This window comes from Phacochoerus africanus, chromosome X (assembly GCF_016906955.1).
Source record: "Phacochoerus africanus isolate WHEZ1 chromosome X, ROS_Pafr_v1, whole genome shotgun sequence".
NCBI classification, from domain to species: Eukaryota; Metazoa; Chordata; class Mammalia; order Artiodactyla; family Suidae; genus Phacochoerus; species Phacochoerus africanus.
In genome coordinates, this window is record NC_062560.1 from 10,253,907 (window position 1) to 10,280,006 (window position 26,100).

Here is a 26,100-nt window from a genome sequence, read left to right on the forward strand (position 1 = left end):
AGGGAGACGTTTCCTGTGGCAAATTTAAGGTTGAGGGTCACAGTGGCAACATCGGTCCTGGTTAATGATGCAAATTAATGATCCCTTAACTGGCTTGGTTAAATCGTTCAGCACCCCCACACACTGTGTCTCTATGGCAAATGGTTGAGATAAATAATGCAATCGGATGAATGAAAAAATTCAGTGCTTCTCCTTGAGGGGACAACCACAGCGTTCAGCAAGGCTTGTATTCTCCTCATTGTAAACATGGGTCCATGTCGAGGGCAGAGTGCATTTTTATCAAAAGGACACTAGCTATAAAGAGCAAAAAAAGTGTCAAGAGGGTGAACACCTCGAATTTCAAGTGGGTCCCTAAGCCTTGGCTGAGGTCTGTGTCATGGTTTGGTAAGGCACCTGTCCTGCTGGTAAACTGCACGGGGCACAAGATGCATCTAGGTGCAGCCTTGGCGGTCCCTAAACACAGGTTTTCAGACTCCAGAAGTGGAATCACGGATACACATCACAGCCACTACCTGAGCTTCCTGCCAGTGACTTAGTGGGGTTTCTTCCCTCTCCCAGCAAACACTGTCCAAAGGATCTCAAGGGGCTAGAAAAAGACAAAAATGAACCAGAAAAATCCCATCAAGCCATGTCTAATGTGCTAAGTGCATGGCTAAGGCTGAAGCACTTCCTGTTTAGGTGGACGGGTCAGATTCACCAGAAGCTTCCAAAATTCCACTTCGAGTCACTCTGCATGGAGTTATGTCAACTTTTCTGATTCCTTGGAAATGAAAATAGAAATCCCCCGGGCAGCTTTAGAAGATCAAAAAGCTGGTCTACTCACGAAGATTGGGAAGCCTTCCTTCTGAGTAAATAGTCAACCACGTCCGGGTCGGTCTCCAACAGGCTGATCAGCACTTCATTCTGGAGATCCGGGGGAACCTGCAGGGGTCAAAGGGTGAGGCATAAATAAAACCACTCCCGAAAGAGGTGAACTATGGGCATTGGCAACTTGACAAGAGCATTAAAGGGGGGCTTACAAGTTCTTAAGAGAATAGCATCAGACAATCTGTTGACTTCTTAGCACAAGCTGGATGATGACCGAAGAGTCCTATCCAATCAATCTGAATTGTCATCCCACTTGTGACTGGAGGTCCCCTACCCATGTGGGGACCTCTGTTGCCCTGACTTGACTGTCTTGGCTTTGAATAAGCAAAATCGCGTGGTTAAGAGGAATGGCCTTTGTAATATAGCGTTCACGTGGGGACACTTTCTGGAGTTCAGATTTATAACTCTGCCAAGACAACAGGCATATTTGAGTTCCAGTTCCATTCACTGGCTGTGGGACTTCTGGCAAGGTGGATAAACTTTTCTAGGTCTCCGTGCCCTCATCTGTAAACTGGAAATAATAAGAGTACCCACCACAGCTTGGGCTGTGGGATGGAAATCCTGTGACATTGGACTGTGGTGATCATTATACAACTACAGATGTGATAAATGCATTTGAGTAATAGAAAAAAAAAGAGTGCTCAGCACAAATGGTGAATAATGTGACTAAAGGACTTCTTACATGTTGAGAATTTAGAACCGCACCTGGCAGAGAGGAAACACCTGAAAAAAATGCTGACTCCTGCATTGGCACATGTCACTTTGGCCTTCGATGCCTGCCTTCACTACTTCCTTGCATCCTGGACCATCCACAGGGAGAAGTTTCTCCCTTCACCGTGTGATGAGGCATGCCCTCGATGGCCTTCCAGCCCTAAATCCCTCATCTGGGACTTTCCTAGGAGAAGAGATTGAACTTGGCTCCAGTGATTTTCTCTTCTGTAGATGCGGCCAGCTCAACCCAAGGAAATTCTAGAGAGGGGAACATGCATTTTCAGTCTGATTCTCTCACACGTGGGCTTGGAGACAAGAATCTTAAAAACTGTGGGGCCAAGTCTTCAGAGGATAAGTCGTTGGTGGAAGAATTGACCTGCTGTCTCTTGCAGAGCTCAATTCTTCTTGAGCTCTAAGAGGCTGGAAACAATTTTATTAAGAAAAACAGGGATGAGACAGCAACAAGATGCTTTCCTACTCTCATAAATCTGCTCTTCCTACTTCATTCTGAATCTTCATCAATGCCATGGCCAAACCCTAGTCGCACAAGCCCCAAACCTGGCTTGGATTCAAACTTCTCTGGGTCCTTTCCCTCCATGTTCAGAGCCAGGAGACCCAGTTTGACTTCAGCTCTGTGATGCCTGTTACCTCCTTCCTCTCTGCTCCATTCCGACTGCACTGGTCCACGTCTGAGCCCTCATCACCCCTTTGTAGTCAGTCATCTGTCGGTCACTCCCAGACTCCAGTTCCCTTTTCTTATAACAGTCACACCCCACGTTCCCCCTGCAGAACTACCCGCTCCCCAATCTCTAGCTTGAGGGGGACCCTAGCCGAAGTCAGGGATCCTTCCATTCCCAGACGACCGGGCTTGCTTGCGCCATGAGCATGTGACTTCCTTAGAAGCAGTGAAAAGCTGCGAGAATTTCCCAGACACCTCGAAGAGACAGGACACAGGGGCTGAGGATGGTGCTGACAATGGAAGGAACAACTCCGAGAACCGGAGAGAAAGGTATGGACAGCATTCGAGTCCTAGGTAAAGCGATGCCTGAAGCCATACCTGCCCTTGGATTGTTTAGCTAAGTGAGCCCCCCCCCCCCTGGCACCCCGTGTAGTTTGAGCTTTTAGTTGAAAGATGCCTCCTGGATGGGCCTTTGCTGCAACAGCTCTCAAACCTGCGTGCTGTTTCCTACAATAGAAGCATCAAATTTCTTCTCTGCATGGTTGGCAGAAGGCTCTGATCAAGACACTTGCCTGCTCAAAACCCTTTTTTAGCCCGATAGCTGAAGTCCTTCACTTGCTGTCTTGCTTCTATCTGTACTTCCCACCTTCTCCCCTGGCAGTCTTCCCCACACACTTTGGTACCACTGTGCTTCCCACTCTGGCCATTTCCCACCTCATTCCTTTAATTCATGACATAAATATTTGGTGAATGCCTCCTGAGTGCCAGGCACTGGATGCTAGGATTTAGCTGCAAACCAAACAGACGAGAATGCATGTCTCCTTGAAGCTGACAGTGAATAGGAGAAGACTGGCGGTAAAGAAAGGAACGGAAAGAATACCATGGATGGCAAGGAGCAAAATGAAGTGACGAAGGGCACTGAGGAATCCTGGGGTGGGGCTGGGGTGCAATGTAAACACGACTGTCAGAGAAACGGACGCGGGAGCCGTGAACGGATGAAGGAGTTGGAAAAAAAATCGTTCCAAGCAGAAGGAAGAAAGAATTAGCGAGGTCTCGAGTCAGCAGCAGGGAGGAGGCGGGTGAGTCTGGAAGAGACGCGAGAGGAAGCAGGCAAACGGCAGGAAGGAGGCCAGGTAACCAAGACCAGATGTGGGGGAGTCTCAGGGGTCACGACGAGGCCTTCTGCTCTCACTCTCAGTGGGCAGGGAGCCACTGGAAGTTCTGAGCAGAGGATGCGATGCCTGGTCCTTAACCTGGCTGGCGGATTGCTAAGAGACTGCAGGGAAGCAGGGGGTAAAACCAGGGGTGCACACAGATATCCATAAGAGACATGTGCTCGCGAAGCATCCACAAGAGACATGATCTAGGGGCCCAGTCAGCGTGGCATTTGGATCCTGGAGACGGCCAAGGTAGAGACGACAACCTTAGCAAACGGCTTGGCTGGAGCCAGAGATGCAGCGGGAGAGGGAGCTGCAGAGGAAGAAGGAGAGGGAAGGACTTTGGCCTCGGAGGCCTAAGCACCAGGAAGGAGGGGGTTGCTGCTCACTGGGGTAGAGGAGCTGCAGGAGGAGGAGGAGGAGGAGGAGCCCGGGGGTCAAGGTGAGGAGCGTGGCTTTGGTATCCCCAAGGCCGGTGAGACAACCAAACAAAGGCAAGAGCGCGGAGGTGGTCAGGAAAAGGATCTGGGGTTCAGGGGGTGTCCCGGGCTGAACAGAGACATCTGGGAGACCCGTGGGGATGATATTTAAAGCTCTCTGATCCGATGCAGTGGCCTGGGAGTGAGAAGGGAAGGAGAAGAGAAAGGGCGGGGCTTTAAGGTCAAGGCTGAGAGAGTCCCTTCTCTTTACATTCAATCCATTTAACAACAACTGATACTTTGTATAAACAACGCGATCCAACAGATACGCATGATTCCATCGCTTTTTCAGAAATTCATATTCAAAGGGTGAACACGAGATGACAGAGAATTCATTAAAAAAAAAAAATGAACAGCAGAGCAAAAAATACTATAGGCCAAAGATGTATGTACTGTTTATTTTTTTAGAAAGAACCTCCCATGAGCAAATTAGGAAAACACATGTATTTTTGTCCAGTTAGTTTCACTGAAAATTTTCTAAGCTGAGACATGTAATAAAAATTTTTGCTCCAAGCCCCAATCCATTCCTACTAAGAAGAAACAATTGGAGCGCATGGCCTTCGGACTGGTGCACACGTGGCAGTATTAGTTCTCTGAGTCTATGGTGTGTCTAATGATAAATTATCACTTTGGATATATTGTTAGAATAGGTTACAGGAAGTATCATTTAAAAATAACTTTCCGGAGTTCCCGTCGTGGCGCAGTGGTTAACGAATCCGACTAGGAACCATGAGGTTGCGGGTTCGATCCCTGCCCTTGCTCAGTGGGTTAACGATCCGGCGTTGCCGTGAGCTGTGGTGTAGGTTGCAGACGCGGCTCGGATCCCGCGTTGCTTTGGCTCTGGTGTAGGCCGGTGGCTACAGCTCCGATTCGACCCCTAGCCTGGGAACCTCCATATGCCGCGGGAGCGGCCCAAGAAATAGCAACAACAACAACAACAACAACAACAAAAGACAAAAGACAAAAAAATAAATAAATAAATAAAATAACTTTCCATACATTAAAAAAAAAAAAAAAAACTGTTCTGGGGAGTCCCTGGTGGCCCAGCGGTTAAGGATCTGGCGTTGTCATGGCTATGGCGCGGGTTCCATCCCTGACCCAGGAACTTCGGCATGCTGCAGGTGTGGCCAAAAAACAAAAACAAAAACAAAACAAAACAAAACAAAAACAAAAAAACCCCAAACTATTCTGCAATTCAGAGTTTTCACTGATTCAACTTGGCTTGATTCCCAACCAGTTATAACGACTGAGGTTTATTTTACGTATAGTATACATGACCCTTGCTTGGTAACAAGTGCAAATAGAGTCAGTGCTATAAACCTATTTACGATTTCTTTTTAAAAGACCCATGATACCATTTTGGCTGGGAGACACTATTTACAAATAAGTAAAAAGATATAGCTTAAAAATGTGGATCTGTGTATTGCGGGAAGGGTTGACAATATTTTGCTACGTATTATGCCAGACTTACTACAGTGTACATAATCCGTTATTTTAATTAATTAATTTCTATGCCATCTTGTTACAAAATGATTCAAGGCAGCTTCCAAAATTCACATGATAAAACCAATTTTTAAATAAAGGAAGGTTCAGAAAATTGGAGCCAGTGGGAAAATGAGGGTAGAGAATTTGAAACGAGGCCGGGAAGTGACTTTTAATATTCACACAACAGCCCCCAGTGCTGTTCTCCCAATAATTCCTCTTACCGTCGTCTACATTTGCACATTTCATTTCCTCTTATTTAACAAAAATTTCAAGCTACTGGCTCAGTTCAATTGGATGAGCATTCATTTTCTATTCATTTAGGTACTTAACAGAGAAACAAAAGTCAAGGGAAGGAGCTGACGGGAAGCAGCGGCTTTACATTAAGGGAGAAGAACTATCCAGGCAGACCATTCACGGATGCGTTTTCTTTTCAGCACTTAGGATGCTGTCGAAAGAATATCTGACCAAGAACTGATAGCGCCTGAGGTCCAGGGTTGGCTCTGCTGCTTATAATTATGATCAACCCTCTTCTTTAGGATTCTGTTCCTGCATCTGAAAATCCAGGCACCTCCTATCCGGCCCATTGGCCTTTATGCAGATGTTGTAGGGAGCAAAAGGCTAACAAATGTGAAAGTACTTTACCCATGGCAAAGAAGTTTAGAATAAAAGGTTTTATTGGAAAGAGACAAAATGATCAATTAAACACCTAAAAAAAAAAAAAAAGCAACGACCCCCCCCCAAAAAAAAACGAAAATAAAAGCAGACAATGTGGAGTGGGTCAATGTTTTCTTTTTTCCTTGACTCACAGGCATCAATTTCTGCATCTTAGCCTGTGTGCTGGCAAAGAATCATCACTCTTTTCTTTTGCTTAACACCTCTGGCGGGTAACTAGCTTGTGGACTTCCCTCTTGCCATGTCTGGCTTCAAGACCATTGCAGCTGAGGGACCAAGAGGTTACAGGCTGTAACTCTAGCAGTCTGAGGGACAGTCAAGAGCAGAGACATCAGATCCTTCATCTGTGGAGCCACCAGGGAACTCTGAAAATACTCTCTTTGTGACTGGATGTGGTAATGGCTGCAAGAAGTGCTGGAAATGACTGTTCTCACAGCGAAAGATGGCGGAGCAGGGAGAGTGTCAGTGCAGGTGAGCGGCTAAAATTGCGCCCCCCGGCTTCTTCTTATGTGAGATAATAAATCCGGATGTTTGCAGCCGCCTATAGTTGATTCTTCTCCACCTTACAGTTGAACGTCCTACCTGCATATCCATGACTCTTCACCTACTTGCTCACTCATGCACTCCATTTTCCGTTCTTCCAGAACACAAACTAGGGCGATGCTTTCTACCCAACGGATGCTGAGCAAATGTTGGAATGGCTACTAATAAGGGCTAATAAGAAAGAAGCCAGGATTATTGGTCGTTACGGTATACACTGGTTATGGTGCCTTTGTCTAGATGCTTCTCTCTACTTGTAAGCAGTACCCATGTCAGGTTCTAGCAAAATTCCTTGCTACTCATTTCTGGAGTTGGAAAAGAAATTTCCTTTCCCAACTGAGGATCTCTATTGCTTTCTAACGAGTTCTTAAACTGCTGTTCCCATCAATATAAAAAACTCTAAAAACGAAAAGTATGATTCAATAAACAACAGGGTTTTTTTTTTTTCATTTTTTTCTTCTGGGATTTTGTAGAGAGCGAAATGGAAACTAAGGAATAAGGTCGGGAAAAACACATTACTTAAAAAAAAAAAAATCAACCGATTCTGGACACTTAAATGAAGAAACAAAACCCATCCCAAAGTCCTTCTTCACTGGCAACTTACTGTTTCAAGTCAAAATCTCTACTGGGTTTTAGTCGACTATTCAGTAACCTTAGATGTATTCTAAGGGTACCATTTATGGCTGTGTTTATCTGGAGACGCAACTCCTTCGATTTTCATGTGTTCCTTCAAATCATAATGCTATTTCAAAAATCCAAAGAACTTTGGACTCTCCTGCTCCAGAGAAAAAAATGTAAACCCTGCACACAAGAAGGAATAAAACTGTCACAATTAAAATCCACCCTATCAAATTAAAAATGAAACCCTGAATGATTGCCTAGGGTATAACTGCTAGGATGCAATTTCTTCCAAAAACCAAAGAGAAGGAAAAACGCTTTTCTCCATTTATTAAGTCACTTCTGGTCACCACTGAGGGCACGTCGAAGAGCCCTTCCCAGGACCCAGCCCTGCTGGACTCACCACGAGGGGTTTCACACCGAGCCACCACTTGGCACTGGACCGAGAAGGATGCTTTGCCTTTAAAACTCTGATACTCCCCTGCGGAGGTAAATGTCACAGAGAGTCACGAGGACATTTTTTTCGGCTACCAAACACCTTGAAAGAAATCACTTTGGCTGTTTACGGGAGCAGAAGCTCAAACACGGGCAGGGCTGGCTTAGAACCTTTGTGACGCTCTGCGGTGGAGGATGGATGAATAGCAGGTAAGGAGGTCAGGGTGCACTGAAAGGGTCGGAATGCATGAAGCTTAAGAGGATTTTCTCACATGCCTAATAGGTGCCAGGCAGCCTTTCTGGGCAGCTGGGCCACGGGACTGAACAAGTGTGGTCCAAGAGCCCAGGACTCTGCCGGGAAGCCCTGAGGGCGGATGATGACCCGAGGGAGATGGAAAGCAGCGAGCCGCCTTTGCGACATGGGAATGGGTCGAAGGACAGGAAAGAGCTCGGGTATCAGATGCTTCTGCTCCCCTCCACCTGCATGTGTCACCAAGTGCACATGCGTTCTGTTGCTGCAGACGGGGACAAGGCGAGCAGGCTCCAGCAGCAACACGTATACCTGGACATCGAATGGGTCGGGGTTATGATTCGTCCAGAGAGGTGAAAGCTGTCCCCTCCTCCATTTCAAACTGCCTAAAATAGTCTTTTTCCTCCTCCCACCTGGCCAAATGGTTTTTTTCCCATCTGTGACATCACATTAAAGCATCTCGTCTTTTGTGTGGGGAGGCACTGTGCTGGCGAAACAATTCTCTTAGTTTTTGCATCACTTGCACGCGCTGTCTTGGCGGACTCCTCGTGAAACGGTGGCGAAATTTAGAAGAAGCCAATGATGTGACCCCTGGCACATAAACAGTGGTTATTTAAAACACAGTGGTTACAGAAAAGAGGGAAACGGAAATCATATATAATTATCTGGATGTGTCGGTACGGGGTGGCTTCTTGTTTGATGACCTGGGGTACCGCTGGAGTCCTTCGGACTTGGCATGCAAAAGAAGCCTTAGGAAAGATGCAATTTGTGCCGGGAAAGAAGAGAACAGAGAGCAAAGCTTGGCTTCTGGGCTTGGAATCCTCATCCCAGCCTCTGACCCTTGCTCCCAGTAGTTCTCATTCGAAATTTCCCACGTGCACTAAGCTGGGCCCCAGCTCAGGCTGACCAACCAGCAGGGTGGGAACGCGCTGGTGTTCCCACGTCTCCAGGGTGCTCGGCACTTTTCTTCAGCCCACAAGGGCCGTGCCTTCTCTTCTTTTCCTCTCTCCAAAAAAGAAGCCCTAGAAGTGTCAGTCCTGGGACTCAGCTGATGCTTTTCTCCAGCCTGCTCTGAAGCTCTTATTCATTCCAAGAGCCACGATGAATTTTCTCTGGAATTCCCAACATCAGGGATGGAAGCCACAATTTTCGGAACAATTAATGTGTTCCCGATTTAGTCCGTGAATGCTTTCTGCCTTACACCACCAGTGACCCTTTCTAGATAGGCACGATTCTTCTCTTTTATTTCCAGGGTTCCCAGAGACAGTATTGTTTTATGTCTTCTCATATGCAAATAGTTGTTGAGAGCAGAAACGGAGGCTTATGATTTAAAGGTTAGGGAATCTTTGGAGTATGGGCGGTGAAGCAACAACAAACGACAAAGATGCATTTTTTTTTTCTTTAGCCATGCATTATTGCAGTATTTTTTAAACAGATAATTACTCCATACCCGTTTTCTGCCAAGTATCTTCTAGGTGCTGTGGCTATTAGTAAATACAACAGACCCCCCCCCCCCGCCCAGCCTTCATATGGTTTGCATTCTGTTAGGTTCCAACAAGCATAATAAATACATTATATAGTGAGTTGAACGTGATAGGTGCTACGGCTGAAAGAAACAGACGTGTGAATGGCTGGGTGTCTGTATGTGTGGGAGCAGGTCACAGTGCTACACCGTGTGGTTGGGGTGGGCTTCATGTGAAGATGACACCTAAAGGTGCTTTAGTAGGGCAGGCGCCTGGTCAATTTCATGTAATAATAACACAGTGATTTTTTTTGTTTTTTGGAGGGCCTAGTGTATGTCAGTTTCTGTCCTAAGAGCCTTATTTTATTTTATTTTGGCCACAACTGTGGTAGGCGGAAGTTCCCAGGCCAAGGATTGACCCCGTGCCACAGCAGTGACCCAAGTCACAGCAGTGACAACACTGGATCCTTAAGCTGCCGAGCCACCAGGGAACTCCTGTCCGATGTGCCTTAAAATGTCATTTCTAATTCTCAAAATGATCCTGAAAGCTTCATTTCATTTTTTTTTTCCCCAAAAGAACGAAGTCTTAGGGGAGGTAAGTAAGTGTAGGGCCAAGATCATAGGACAAATGCGAGGCGGAGCAGAGATCTGAATTCTGGGAGCTGATTCCAAAGCTTACAGTCTCCCCACCATTGTGGGAATTTCCCAAGATGTGGTTTCCTAAGGTGTGGTTAGGAAACTGCCAGAATGCCCTGGAGGTGTTCATTAGAGAGTTTACAATGCTGGAGTTCCCGGCCTGGCACATCGGAAACGAATCACGACTAGGAACCATGAGGTTGTGGGTTCTATCCCTGCCCTGGGTCAGTGGGTTAAGGATCTGGCGTTGCCGTGAGCTGTGGTGTAGGTCGCAGACGTGGCTCGGATCCTGCGTTGCTGTGGCTGTGGCGCAAGCCAACAGCTACAGCTCTAATTGGACCCCTAGCCTGGGAACCTCCGTAAGCCATGGGTGTGGCCCTAAAAAGACAAAAGACAAAAAAAAAAAAGTTTACAATGCTGGGCCCCATCTCAGTACTACTCAGTTTGATTCTCTGGACTGTAGCCCAGGAATCTGAATGTCAGACTTTTTTTTTTTTTTTTGACTCTGCTGCCTGTTCAAGTTCGAGAACCACTATTGCGACCTGCTGCCTTGGCCTTTTGATAGAGTGATCATGACAGCTGTTATCATGACCTCTTTCCAGCTCTGGGATGTCTAACCCAGGGCCTGAAAAGCTGGCAACCAGCACAAAAGACTATCCTAGCCACACTCTTGAACGGTGTGTCAGCCTACGAAATCGGGTACCTCTTCGGGATTGTGGAAAAAAGCCAGGTTCTTTTCTGCTCTTTCCCACTAAGTCAGACACTGGCCACTTGGGAGAGGCAGTCTCAACACGAGGAGATGAAGGACAGTCTAACACGCAGAACAAATGCTGAGTCCCCGCCAGGCCTCGGTGGGGGTTTTACGTCCCTTCCATCAGTTCTTCAGTGGACTCGCTGCCTCCAGGGTGCATTCTGCCTTCAAGGACAAGCTACAGCCACCTTTTCTTTCTTTTTCTTCTTCTTCTTTTTTTTTTTTTTTTGTCTTTTTGCCATTTCTTGGGATGCTTCCACAGCATATGGAGGTTCCCAGGCTAGGGGTTGAATCGGAGCTGTAGCCGCCCGCCTACACCACAGCCACAGCAACACGGGATCCGAGCCGTGTCTGCGACCTACACCACAGCTCACAGCAACGCGGGATCCTTAACCCACTGAGTGAGGCCAGGGATAGAACCCGCAACCTCATGGTTCCTAGTCGGATTCGTTAACCACTGAGCCACGACACGGGAACTCCCAGCCACCTTTTCTAATGAGTCTTCCCTTCTTCTTTTTTTTTCTTTTTCTTCTTTTTTTTTTTTTAAGGCTTCAATGTGTGGGATATGGAAGTTCCCAGGCTAGGGGTCAAACTGGAGCGACAGCTGCTGGCCTGTGCCACAGCCACAGCAACACCAGATCTGACAGCCATGTCTGTGACGTACTCGGCAGCTCCTGGCAATGTCAGATCCTTAACCCACGGAGCAGGGCCAAGGACTGAACCTGCATCCTCATGGATACTAGTTGGGCTCTTAATCCACTGAGCCAGAAAGGGAACTCCCAGTCTTCCTTGCTAATGCCAATGAGAAGTGATGCCTCCCTCTCTAAGCGCAAAAGCCCTTCCAAGACTGAAACAGAACAACTGCTAGGTACCTTTAACCACCAGGTCCTGTCTAGCTTCATCCTTCCTTGTTTGGAATGACTGTGCTAATTTTGAAAGCTCCTTAAAACAAAACTAAATAAAACAAAACAAAATGAAACAGCTATACACATGACTGAATTTTTGTCCAGCTACACAGACCGCCCTTGCCCACCAGCCACCGGCTTTGGTATAACAAACTAGACTCTGAAATGCCAAATATGCCAAAAGACTCTGCAAAATGATGAGACTGATTAATAAAAGAAGTGGAGCTAGTGCTAGGGCCTAGAACCATGCAGATTTTTTTTTTGGTCTTTTTGCCTTTTCTAGGGCTGCTCCCGCGGCACATGGAGGTTCCCAGGCTAGGGGTCCAATCGGAACTGTAGCCGCTGGTCTACACCACAGCCACAGCAACTCGGGATCTGAGCCGTGTCTGCCACCTACATCACAGCTCACAGCAATGCAGGATCCTTAACCCACGGAGCAAGGCCAGGGACCGAACCCGCAACCTCATGGTTCCTAGTCGGATTCGTTAACCGCTGCGCCACGACGGGAACTCCACCATGCAGATTTTGGAATTAGAAGGGATCCTGGTTATCATTCATGCTAACCTAGTCCTTTGCTAACGAAAGAAAGGAAATCTAAGAAGATGAGGTCACACAGCTAATGTGTAAGCAAAGATAAGATTATAGCAAAGTTTCTGGTTCCAGAGCCAGTTTTCTTTTCCCTGATGCAGGCTGGGGATCTTCTCCTGCCTTTCCTCTTACTTGATTATCCCTTTTCTCAGTACAAAAGTCGCATCATCTGCCTAAGGAGATCAAGAATGCTTACATTAATGGTGAACTTACCCTGCGAAAAGTATCCTTAATTCCTCCATTCCCAAACCTTTCCATAGGAATAAGGAGTAAGCACAGGTAATATGCAGATCAGATGTCATAGAGCCACCACTGAATCACTCATTAACTCAACCCATATTCCTTGGGTTTCTCCCATGGGCCAGGCCCACGGGTAATACGGTAAAGAAAGGACATGGAAATGCACAAAAATTCGCACTGCCAGGGAGCTGACATTTGCAGAGGGAAACACAAACAAGAGAAATTAGTAAAGCCCTTATTAGGACGGGTGAGTGCGAAGAAGAAAAGGCAAGGAAAGGGAATGGGAGGGGAGGCCATGGGAGGGGGCTGTATTTTAGACAAGGTGGCCAGAGATGGCCTCATTGAGAAGCACAGACCAAACTGGGGAAGGCAAAGATGAGTGGCTACCCAAGATAAGCTCGACATCAGTCTGTCTCTACAGGGCGTGGAAAACAAAGATCGGATTTGGAAAATATTCAAAAAGATGGAATATTGCCGCTCGGCTGCTGCTCTTAGTAATCCGGGCAGTCTGAAATGGAAGGAGAGGAAGGGTACAATTAAAAAAAAAAATGGGGGCAAATGAACTTTCAGGGAGGCCGGGAAGAGACGTGCCCGAATCTGAGGTGAAAAGAAGTGCCTGATGGTTTGTGGTTTCATGTGAAGAACTTTGCCTAGAAAACAGAATTTAGAGAATGGAATTAAGATTGACAAGAGGTATGATTTTGTTTTTTAAAGAAAATCCAGAAAGCCTGAAACAATGCCAACACTCCTTGGCAAGATGATACACGACTTAAGACTTGATGAAAATGTTGAAAAATGCAGACATTTGATTCGTCCAAATATGAAAATAATTACGAGCATTTGGGCTGTAGGGTGAAATTTACATAGAGTTAATGAAAATTTCCAGGTTTTTTGAGAGCTTACTGCGTGCAACACACGGGCAGGGCCTCAGAGACTCAAAGAGGAGCAAGCCTCCGTTCTAGCTCAGTGAACTTTTCATTGTGGTAAATCCATTTTCTCTTCCTCCTGGGCATCCAGCAAGAATACATTTCTCAGCTTCCCTTGCAGTTCAGTATGGCCTGTGGCTAAGTTCTGGCCAATGGGATGTGCATGGCGCATATCCCTTCTAGGTTTGGCCCAAAACATCCTAGGAGATTGCAGAGTCTTAAGATGCAAGGCGCTGGGGTCCCTAAATCACCACCTGAAGGGCTGTCTGCTAAGCATCTGATTAAACTTTATGTGAATCATATATTTATGTCTGTTGTGGTGAAGTCCTGAGATTTGCACCGACGGCATGTGGTGCCCAACCAGTATAATCATCATTGAACATCTGCATGGAATTTTACATTTGCAGAATGCTTTCGCATATCAAAGGATTCTGGGGAGCACCCTGGCAAATAAGAAATATTTTAATTTTTCTTCCCATTTCACAAAAGCTGAAAGTGATGCTTACTGGGGACTAAATGCCTTGGTCATAATCACAGAGGTGAGACAGGGCAAATATTCCACACCATGGGCTCTCAAATGTACACAAAATAACCGAATAGGACAGGGATGGCGCTGAAGCTAAAAGAAGGCATACGAAAAACGATTCCTTATAAGGCGCTGGTGGAGCAGGTAAGATTTATGGTGAGCGTTTACAAATTCAAAAGAGAAATAAGAGACGGAACACGGAGAAAGTTCTCGTCAGTTTTGCCATGCAATGTGAGCGGTGAACAGAAACACAAGAAAGCTGGCATTTGCTTTAATGATTCAAGGGAAGTTGGAGCAAAAGCAACGCAGTTTTCTGAAGGAAAACAGGAACTGGTAATCCAATACAAATCAAAAAAATATTTACTGAGTGCCTGCCAGACGGGGGACCTTCCAAAAATGTACAGAGGATACAGGCAGGAGATAACAAGGGCGCAGCTTGTGCCTGAAGTGCCTTCATATGCTACCAGGGGAAGCAGTCATAAAAGACCTCAACGCAATGTGGAGGAACACAAATGTCAATAGGAATGGTAATCGGGCTCAAGGGACACAGAGGTGACATGGGAAAGTGACGTGAGAAGGACCCTGGAAAGACAGGTAAAGCTTCGCGCAGGAAGCAAAATATCCAGATTGACCCTGGACGGGGTACCTCCGCGGAGGAGGGTTATAAATACATGACTTTATGAGGGCCACATATAATTCCAAAAAGAAAGGTTTTCTCACCTGAGGAGCGGTGAGGAGGTTGCTATATAAATCATTACATGACTCCAAAGCATGACCGTTGTCCAGGGGACAACGCAAATGTATCATGTGCATCTGTCTGTTGAAACACGGAATCGCAAATTTACAGGGACACCATAGGTAGGGACATGTCTATTCCTACGGAGACGGCCTGGCTTCCAAGGACTTTAATCAGTGACCAGCACTGCGGACCACAAGGAGACGTGCCTGAGTTTCATCACGCCACTGAGAGGCAGCCCAGAGGCTGCCAGCCCAGATGTCCCACCAAAGAGGGGCCACCTACCATGAACAGGGCTTCATAATTTTCAATCATCTTCTGCACCACGGCAATGATGGCCGTGCTCTCTTCAGCTCGAGCAGAACTCTGGACCGAGAATTCTTTGTCTGACGACTTCTGCTTGTGCAGCAGGTTGGGTCCAAATATGGTGGCCAAGTTGAGAGATGTCATTTTGTTGCCAGTGACCTACAGAAGCAGAGGGTACAAGGATGCTTGTTAGTTTTGCTCTTCAAGATGCTGAGTCGTCCCATAAGCACTAGAGTCCTTCTCCTGTCCCTTTTCTTTCTGCAAGGACTACATTAGCTCTGTCGGAATGCATGGGAAGCACCATCATGGCCCTGGGGCTTCACATCTTACATTGAAGTTCATGGCTCAGTGGTCATCTCAACAGCTTACTGACTACAATTTTATAACTCTTTTATCGTAAAACTGGTACTTACAAAATTTCTATCCTGTCCGCTCTTAAAAAATATTAATGTCTATCCATCCATTCATCCCTCCAGCCAACTGACCATCCATCCTCCGTGCACCTGTTCATCCATCCATCTAGCCCTTCATCCATCAATCCATCATCTGTTAACCCATCCACTCAGCACACCATAGGCTAGGCATAACTAGGGTTCTAATTATTTTAAATGTTCCCAACAATGATCACAACTCAGTCCTTATTTTAAAGAGTTTACATTCTAGGGGGCGAAGTAAACTTCTATATTATAAGCAGTGAGTACCAAGCACGAAACTACCAACTCTGAAGGTCCCAGGGATACTCCAAAGACGTAGCGACATTGGTACAAAAGCCTGAAGGAGCAAAGCGATTTCCGGGCTGAAAAGCAGGGTTGCTGCCTCGCAGGGGGCAATGTGACAGTGGTGAGAACACCATCTGCGAAGACAGAAACGTGTCCAGCACGCCAAGGGAACCCGGAAAGCTCAGCTGCAGGAGAGGCAGACAAAGGCCAGGTGAAAGTCATCGCATACTGCCCCTGGTTGAGAACCACCGGTCCAGGCATGTTTTTCGTTCTCTTGGCGAAATTATTTGAACATCTATGACTGCCCAGGTAAGCAGGGGAACTGAAGCTGCTTGGTGGGGATCCTTGGCCTAAAGATCTGCACAGCTTTTGAGAGGCATCTGGGTGCACAGCAAAAAAAAAAAAAAAAAAAAAAAAAAAAAAAATTCACGCCCAGAATCAATTCCTGACTCACAGCTGGGCCAACACCTCCCGAGTCCTGACTTTGTCCCGCGGAGCCCGGAGCTGGTGGCTCCCCATCCCTGCGCGCCCAGCATGGCACATGGGGTGTGTTATTTTTAGAAGGCAAGGCTGTTTTCAGGTTTGCTGCCAAGGGAACTGATTTCCCGTGGCGAACACAGGGAACTTCCAAGCAAGTGCCCTTTATATACAGTGACGCTTCCACTACTGTTCTCTTCGCTTCAGCTCAGGGATGTAAGACTCGACAAGTTTGGGGGTTGTTTTTCATTTCTCTTCCTGGAACTTCACGGCGGAGGAGAAAAATCAAGCATGTGCCATTTTCGAATTCATCCCTTTCAAACTCAGAGGCGTCTGGAAGGCTATCCCCTTTCCTCTTAGTATCAGGGGTCTCTCTCTTTTTCAAAACAGGATCAAGTCGAAGATTTGTTTTCTTTTAAAAGAATGTTTAATAGGAGGACACTCCAGAACTCTGTTTCCGCTCTCCTTCTCCTGCTGCTATTCCGGGAAAGCAATACAATCCCTCTGAACAACTGCACAGAGTCCAGCTGCAGACCATGCTGCTGTGCTTTGTTAACGCTTTTTTTTTTTTTTTGTTAACGCTTTTATGCTTCACTTTGCTTTGGGTTCACTGGTTTTTGTTTTTTTTCCCCCTAGGGCCGCTTCCCGCGGCACATGGAGGTTCCCAGGCTAGGGGTCCAATCGGAGCTGTAACTGCCAGCCTACACCAGAGCCACAGCAACTCGGGATCTGAGCCGTGTCTGCCACCTACATCACAGCTCACAGCAATGCAGGATCCTTAACCCACGGAGCAAGGCCAGGGATCGAACCCGCAACCTCATGGTTCCTAGTCGGATTTGTTAACCCCTGCGCCACGACGGGAAGTCCTTGTTTTGTTTTCTTCAACTGGAAAGGAGACTCGGTCATAGAGGGCATCCACTCTTGCACCTCCTGTTTCAGCATATCTATCTATCCATCCATCTACCCATCTATCTACCTACCTACCCATCTATCTCTCTATACTTATAATTGGGTAATATAACATGTACTTGGACTTGGCTCATGATGTCATTATCAGCCAATTCAAGGAAAACATTTATCGCTACTCAAGAAGCATCGTGGATCATTTCCAAGCCTCACAGTGATTACAAGTTTAGCACGTTGGTGGGGGAGCAAAGGATTTGGAGTTTGGGGTTAGCAGAGGCAAACTATTATACATGGAATTGGATCAACGACACGGCCTCCCATAGAGCACAGGGAACCATATTCAATAGCTTGTGATAAACCATAATGGAAAAGAACGTGAAAAAGAATATATATATATATATATATATATATTTATATATATACATACACATATATGTATGTCTGAGTCACTTGGCTGTACCACAGAACTTAACCTTGTAAATCAACTATACTTCAGCAAGATACCTTTTTAAAAAAACGTTTAGCACGTACAGTCCCTGGGCTGGAGGCTCTGCACAGGCTGTTTCAATGCCTTCTCACTGTGCGCTTGGGAAGCCGCTGCTGCTGTTGTCCTTATGTTACAGATGAGCAAAGTGAAGTGCAGAGCCCGGCTCCAGGCAGCCCCCTGCACCCCCCGCCACTCACTCTGGCTGGCAGAGCCGGCAGAGCTGGAACGTGGGAAAACTTGGCTCCAGAGCCGGGCCCGGAGCGGGGTGAGGAGCAGGAGGGTCGGGGTTCGGGTTAGGTCCTGCTACAGTTCCCAAGCCAGATTCTCATTTCTTGGAGGCGTGTATCTCTTCCAAGGTCAGTAATCCCAGCCCTGTGTTGCTGGTTCATAACTTTTTTTTTTTTTTTTTGGCCTCATAGACTCTCTGATGAACTGAAAGGCCAGCTCTGGACACTCTCCCCCCAAAACTACATTCACGCCACATTTTCCATGCCACGCCAGGGGGTTCTTAGACCACCTGAAAAACCACTGCTCAAGAGGTTTCAATTATGATCCTGCAATGTTCTTTCTAGAAGAAATGAAAGCTTTCTTACACTGGGGTATTCCTCCTTTTCCCTAAGGAGCAAAACAAATAGCAAACTAAACAACATGGAATAAAACAAAACAAGCGCAAGACAGCAAGCCGCCACAGTTTGATAAAATCCCACTATTTTTTCCCCCAAGAAAAGCAGTGATTGACCAGTCAATCATTTTTTCTCATGCCTTTCGTTGAGACGTCTTTAAGATCCTATTCGTTAGGGATGCATCAAAGTTTAAGCAGCTATGAGAAAGGAAATATTCTATTCATTTTATAAAGGAGGAAGCTCAGACCTGCCCCTACCCCAACCCTGTTTTCCTTCCACTTCCTCTATTTCATACAAACAAGGTCACGAAGCAAGGTGCTGGCAGAGCCTTGGGTGAGCCCCCCAAGCTCCTTGATGCTCTGGTTCACTTTTCTCCCTGTTGCAAGCTGTAATAAGCACCCAGCAAATTTGTGACACATCTACACAGACACACAGACACGTAAGAGCAAACGTTGGAAAATGCTTCGTTTCTTGACTATATTTGACAGTGGAATGTTTGTCTCAGCCCAGTCTTCCCATTCTGAATTCTCTCCCTGCTCATGCCAAACCAACTTCAAAAACAGTGAACAAAGAACCTCTCTCAGTCCTCTCCCTCCCCGCCTCACTTCTTCAAGAAGGGGTTTTCAGCTAGCTCCCATCCCCACGCCATGCTTATATGGCTCATAGACTCAATCCCTACACACTCTTGGATATGCAGTTGAAGTTCAGTCTCCTCCACAGAGCTATTCCTAACTTGTCTGGCCCACAAAGTCACCACTTTGACATTCTGCAGTGATGCTGAGCTGCGTGCTTTAATGCTATATTTTCCTTGTGTGTTCACCCCCTTCCACCTCCTAGATGCCACAGCATCCTGGGAACGGCAACCAGAAAATTCCTGACCAATGCTCACTGGTTTAAAGGAACACAGAGTTGGCGCTCAGAACACAAGTGATTCAAATACCAAGGTCATTCTTACATGGAAAGATTTATAATGTGAATTGCCCTCTTCCGTATTGCTGCTCCTACAAACACCTGCTACCTCACTCTCCCCCTATCTCCAACCCATCTACAACATGGATTATATCACTGTAGACGAATCCTTCCAAAGATTCATAGTGAGAAAGAATCAGCCACCTACCCCCTAACAAAGGCATTCGGGATTCTAGGAACACAGCCCAATGTCCCCCCAGACCTCATCAGTATGTTCCCACCCTGCAGCCTTAATTCCAGCCCAAGATGGCGGTGCCACTTGTCTCCCTGTAACTTCTAACCATTTCACGGAAGCCTTCCTCTCCTCACATTTCCTCTGTTGCTTTCATTTTTGGTTACTAGTCCTTCACTTTGATTCAAGGTTTGGAACAAGAGTGTCTAGAAACCATTGTCATTTCTTGGTTCCTGGACACCTTTGCTGTTGTCAGAATATTTTGATATTCCTTGATATAAACTCGTTTTCTCAATGACTGCACAGGACCAGCTGAAGCAATCTTATCTCCAGAATTCAGATAAGGAAACCCAGGTTTAGGGAGGTTAATAGCTTTGTTCAAGAACACATGATCAGTGAGTGAGAAAGCTAGCAAGTGTTCCCAACCAGGGGTGATTCAGGGCGCCCCCTCCTCCCTGGGGAAACCTGCCAATGTTTAGAGACACTTTCAGCTGTCACACCCAGGGCAGCACCAGTGGGGAGCTGCTACTCGCATCGAGTGAGTAGCGCTAAGCATCCCACAACGCACTAGGCAGCCCCCACAATGCAAGATTACCTGGTCCATCATATGGAAGTTGGAAACTGTGAGGCAGATCCCCCCCCCACTCCCGAACAGAGTTTTTTTTTCCTACTTACTATTCTATTTTTTCTATTTGCCGTAATTTAGACCAGTCTGGGTTGGAGGCACAATTGGGACGTTGCCACTCAAGGGACCAAGTTGACTACTAGCCAATCTGACACCTTTGTGTGCATTAGAAAAACGACCCCTTCTTCAAGATATTTTACTGCCATCTGCTGGGATATTGTCCTGATAACTGCAAATCTGCAGCTACTATGGGGTCCATGCCCCCCCCCGCCCCCGAGTTGTGAATGTACAAATACACAACTTGCACGACCATAAGTGGAAGCTCCCTGGGGAACACTGGGTAAATAACTTAACCCCTCCAGCCTTCCGTTTCCACCTCTGAAACATGAGGACAATGATATCTCTCTTGCTTCATGGAGGGTCGGCTATACTACTTGTATAAAGCCCCGAGCACAAAGCACACGCGGTGGGAGATACAAAAATGGCAGCTAGTGGGTTGGCATGCCAAGTGCCATGTGTACTTCGCCAAGAACATTTTCTTCCCTTTGCCATAGGCAATGCAGTCTTGTTCAACATTTGAACTGAAAAAACGTCCCCAAATGATTTTAAACAGGCACAAATGAGTTCAGCTGGACATCTGGCTTTCCTCAAGGTCTTCGTAATCACCTAAGACCCAGCGCTCTTCTCACACAGCACGTAAGCAATGGCAGAGAAGCGACTAGACGTACCTAGGAATTCATACAAGGCTTTGCCTTCACGCAATGACTAGACAGATGATTCTACAGCTTCTCTCATTTCTATCCTCAGTAAACGCTGACACCCAGACAGGTAATATAGCTCCTTAACAATTATAAGAATTATATCTACTGAAGAGCTGTGTCTGCTGAGATAAGGTGTCTGTGCCATAGTATGAAACCTGAGGTCAGCAGAGGTTTCACCAATAACTACTATAGAGATAAACGGATAACTCGGGAAAGTTCCATTCTCACACTGATATGGAGGATAAGAAATGCACAACTGCCTTTCCGGATCAAAGTGAAAAAAAATTACATGTGTCTATGGCTTTTGGGACATAAATCTGACAGACACAGAAAGGAATCCATCACACATCCGAGTTCTGCCTAACAGGATTTAAAATAAAAGCTTCTGGGTTAAGTGAGTAAGTTTGGAATGCCGCCTTCTCGTTGATTTAAAATGCGGATCCAAGGTCAAGGAGAAGTATGACTGCATGATATCAAAGAAGGGAAACAAGGAGTTCCCGTCCTGGCTCAGTTAAACGAATCTGACTAGCATCCATGAGGATGCAGGTTCGATTCCTGGCCTCGCTCAGCTGGTTAAGCATCCGGCGTTGCCATGAACTGTGGTGTAGGTCACAGACACAGCTCGGATCCCGAGTTGCTGTGGCTGTGATGTAGGCCGGCAGCTGTAGATCTGGTTCGACCCCTAGCCTGGGAACCTCCATAGGCTGCGGGTGTGGCCCTAAAAGACAAAAAAAAAAAAAAAAAAAAAAAAAGGGAAACAGGTCTCCTGTTAAGGTGAAGATTAAATAGGTTGCTTGCAAATATGTCACTCAACATTGAGACCAACAAGCATCTCCTTTATCCAAGGGAGAAACTGAAAAGCACCGTGGAGCACATGAGTATGACCAAAGAGAACCAGGGCCCAATACCCCAGGTGGGGGGCCAAGTCCAACAAGAACATCCCAAAATGAAAAAAAAAGTATTTTCATCTTCATAATAATTTAGTTCATAGTCTTTTTAAAATGTAGCACATATTACTCAGATAAAATTTCTAGGTATGTTAAGCAGCTTTTTCCAAAAAAAAAAAAAAATGTATACTATACAATATATCATGGGAAGGACAGGTATTACTGCAGAAAAAAAAAAAAAAAAGAACATTCCTAAGTGGTCCATAGGATTGTGCAGAACCTGTCTCTAGAAGTTGACACCACATAGCATTGAGATGCATGGAAATGGTCAGTAGGTATGCCTCTTCAGTTCCGTCTACACCTGGTTTTGAAGCAGGATCCACCCTTGGTTGCATTGGGCCAGTCCCTGTTTTGGAGGGCGGGCTGAAGGAGAGAAAGAGGACCTCCCAAAAGGAAGACCCTGCACTTCTAGCCACAGGGCAGATGGGCACTCCAGAACAAACTGGAAGAATGAAGTGGTCGCATTACATTTGGGTTCCAAGTTAAAGAAGCAGATCAAATGAGTTACACGGATAGCAATCTCTCCCCTCCCCATCTCCATTACCCCATTTTTTTTTTCATGATTGCATGCGCTTCTGTAGTTCATGGTTTGTCTTCTTGACACAAGTGGAAATTCAGGGCCTTGAGTGAAATGTCAGCGTGGAAAATGGCAGCCTCACCTGGCAGCATCATTGAAACATACAAGGAGTTTAATGGCCTATGCGCGCTGAGGAATTATCCCTCCGGAGAAAACCCTGAATCAGTTGTCTTCCTACATAGAGAGGTCAGGAAAGGGAGGCATCATTTTTCTCCAGTTTGATCAAATTGGTAACTCTTTTTTTTTAAAAAAAAAAAAACTGAAAAATAGTTGACTTACAATATTGCTTTAGTTTCTGGTGTACAGCATAGTAATTCAGCATTTTTGCAAATTACATTCCGCTATAGATTATTCCAAGACACTGGGGATAATTCCCCAAGCAATATGGTATTTCCTTGTTGCTTATCTCTTTTATGTATCGTAGTGTGTATCTGTTAACCCCACACTCCTAAATCGTCCTTCCCCCACCCCTCTCCCTGTTGGTAATGTTTGTTTGCTAGGTCTGTGAGCCTGTTCCGTATTGTGTAGACATCCATGTATGTTACTTAGCTCTCCCCTTCGCAGGGGGAAAAAGGAAGAGTCAGAGCCAGGGGTCGCGGCGGCGGGGTTCGCACCTCTTGCCCATCCTTGCTGACGTTGTCCTCGGCGTGCCTGGCCACGATGGAGAGGAACTGCAGCAGGCGGTGCAGCGTGTCGCAGTTGCAGGGAGGTAGAAGGTAGATGAGAAGCTGCAGGGTGCCCAGCTGTTCCTCCGGCTCCAACACTAGGTAAGGCAAAAAGAGGAGCTCTAAGGATGCCAAAGGGGAACTCATACCATTCAGGCTCCGCTGTCTTGAGAAAGGGATTAGCAGGGCAAGTCACAGTATCATTCCTTCACAACTTAGCAGTAAGGGTCTACGAAGGATGTACAGATAAATGGGGGAAATAGAACATCCAGAGAAATCACTATAACCCAGCTTAGAAAGGTAACTTAACTTCCCTTATTTTCGTCAACCATCACATACTTTTATGGGTCACTCGTTCATGGTTGGTGGCCACTGGCTAACAATGACTGAGAACTGGTAGGTGTCCGTAAATGTGAGTTTAGAACAGACTTTTCTGTGAAGCAATATGCAAGAGGTACACTTTGGGTTGGCAGTAACCAAGACACAGCACAATGCCAGTGTCCTCTCTCTCTTTTGTGATCCTATCTTGATGGCAGCATGGAGGAAGAAATACATGGAGGCCAACACAGTTCTGGCCTGTTCTGCCTCCCCCTCCTTTTCTCCTCCACGGGATCTGTTTCTAGAGCCCTGAGGCAGCCATGTTGAAAGCCCTGGCACTGGGCTATGCCATCCTGCTTTCCCTGGGCTCATTTTTTAGGCATAGACAACATAAACTCTCTACTCCAGAGCATCAATTTATAGCACTCTCTACTATCCTAGAGTCGTTTGCAAGCATGCCATTTTTTTTCTTGGCTACTTCCATGTATTTTATTGCAACTCTCTTCTGGCTAATTCCCCCCATGGTAAATCTCAGAAAGTTCCCCCAAGAGCCTGCTCATTCGTGACCAATAAGTCAGGGCAAAACATTAGGAAACACATGTACAAGGTTTTGATGAGTGAGTTGGACAGCCCAGTAACCCAGGGACGCATTCCTACAAATGGCTGGATTACTCACAGAGAGTATTGATGAAGGCTGTGTACAGCTCCCTGGTGAGAAGGGGGTCCGGCATGTCCCTCAGGAATTCCTTCAACAAGGCAGCCACGTCATGAACGCTGTGCTCTTCCTCCAGGGAGACATCAACCCCACGGTCAAATTCCTCACGCAGCTGGAAAACCAGTGGTTCGGGGGGCAGTCTTACAACACTATGCCTCAACGTTCAGTGCCCAGCAAAACAAGTGCTGTGACATTTAGCCTCTGGTATTAAGTTTACCCACAGCCGGAGAAGGAGAAGTAAAAACTACGTCTCCTTGATCTACAGGGTCTGTGCAATCCAGCCGTATATGTACGTATGTATGTATGTATTTCAATGTTTTATTTCTTTATTTGCTTATTTATTGCTCTTTTTAGGGCTGCACCTGCTGCAGATGGAGGTTCCCAGGCTAGGGGTCGAATCGGAGCTACAGCTGCCAGCCTATACCACAGCCACAGCCACGTGGGATCCGAGCCACGTCTGTGACTTCCACCACAAAGCTCGCGGCAACGCTGGATCCTTAACCCACTGAGCGAGGGCAGGGATCGAACCTGCGTCCTCATGGATAACTAGTCACATTCGTTTCTGCTGAGCCACGACGGGAACTCCTAAATGTGTTATTCAATAAAAGTACCTGTGGGTGTACGGTTAGTGATGCAAGCACAAGGGCTTGATAACGACATCCAGAAGGTGGGGAGGAAGAGCTCAGGGGTCAGGTCAACTATCAATGTGGGAGAGAGGAATTCATCTACTAAACAGCAGTTTTGCCTGTCAGCAAATTCACCACGTTGGAACTTTGACATTGCACAGAAATACTCGCCAAGGTGGTGAAGGGATTTTTCTGCCAACAATGAAATGTAAAACTCTGATAGACCATTTGTGGCTAGGGCTTGAAAGATGACAGTAACTAAATAAAACCGGCCTTAGGGTCGTCAGAGCAGCCTTATTCACAATTCCCAGGAAGACTCCCTGCCTTAATCATTATACTGGGTCCCTGAGCATTTGTAAGAGTAGGAAAACACAATAGCCAGAAGAAGGGAGTCGTAACTCTACACCCTATGTTCATCACAGACGGCTCAACTTCTCTTCGGTATTGTTCTCTGCTGTAAAAACAATTATGTGAGTTCACAAATCTACTCTATGCAATAAACTTCTGTAAGCGTTCATTTGCTCATTCATTCCCTCATCCATTCATTCACCCCGGATGCACGGCACACTTCCTGTGTACCTGGCTTGGCTACAGGTCTTCGAAACATGGTGATGAATTAAGAGGCAAAGCCCTCAGCCTCCTCCAGCTCTCAGGCTGACAGACAGGTGAGAAACTGGCCATCCTACCAATGAGTAATTAGCTCTTAATATTGTGACAGTCCTTCTGAAGAAAAAGTGCAGGGTGCTAAGAAGCGATATCCCAAGATAAAATGGTGAATTAGAGCATATTTCGTACTTGAAATCTAACCACTCATTATATTTTGGGGAGAATCCTTCAGTAAATCTTCATGCAGCGGTTTCCCGTTTGGTGGATCCAGCTACAACTGGGGAATCATTTTTGACACTAGCCACCTCTCCACCTGATGAGAATGCCCATTAACTGTCCTGATTCACTCATCAATTCCACGCAACTTGTCTTTAGTGAAGACGGTGTGTATCTTCAGAAGGAAGAAGCCTTCCATTGGCACCTGTCTTACCTGTGATCATTCAAACACCCCCTAAGACGCCATCATACTGTGACTGGTGGGAGCGTATAGAGAAGCTACTCAGAAATGACTTTGCATAAGCTTGAACTCTGCGCGAGGTGATTCAACTGAAAGTCAAGTGACATGGACAATATAATCTTCACTTTTCACTTACTTGTCTCACTCTCTTTTTTGAGCTTCCAACTCGGAATATCCCCACGGTCTGGAGGCCTGCAAATAAACCAACAAATTGTCAGTCCTATCTCCTGGCTTGAAACTGGAGGAAATCAAAATAGACATAAACAAGAATGCAGAACCATAGTAACTTGACAGCGTGCACGGATGCATATTTATCCTTCACTCTATTCACCAGGCACCTAGGAGCCAGCTCTGCAAGCACTAGGATCATTTTGTGGTGACTGTCTCTGGTGAAAGCATTTTCATGGGATAGTACATATATTCACACTTTCTCCATATTAAAAAAAATGATGTAACATCTTCATCACTCAGAAAATATTTA

At 46.2% G+C, this 26,100-nt stretch overlaps 1 protein-coding gene across 3 annotated transcripts in view; it reads right to left on the reverse strand.

Moving 5' to 3' along the window:
- Positions 1-26,100, reverse strand: part of ARHGAP6 (Rho GTPase activating protein 6) — a 536,775-nt gene that overhangs the window by 18,680 nt on the left and 491,995 nt on the right. For all 3 annotated transcript variants that reach the window (XM_047765256.1, XM_047765257.1, XM_047765258.1), the window contains exons 6-10: positions 25,756-25,811; positions 23,892-24,042; positions 22,847-22,995; positions 14,949-15,128; positions 824-921 (exon numbers count right to left, since the gene is read on the reverse strand). In XM_047765256.1, the coding sequence (XP_047621212.1) occupies positions 824-921; positions 14,949-15,128; positions 22,847-22,995; positions 23,892-24,042; positions 25,756-25,811 (634 nt within the window). The remainder of the gene's footprint in view (positions 1-823; positions 922-14,948; positions 15,129-22,846; positions 22,996-23,891; positions 24,043-25,755; positions 25,812-26,100) is intronic.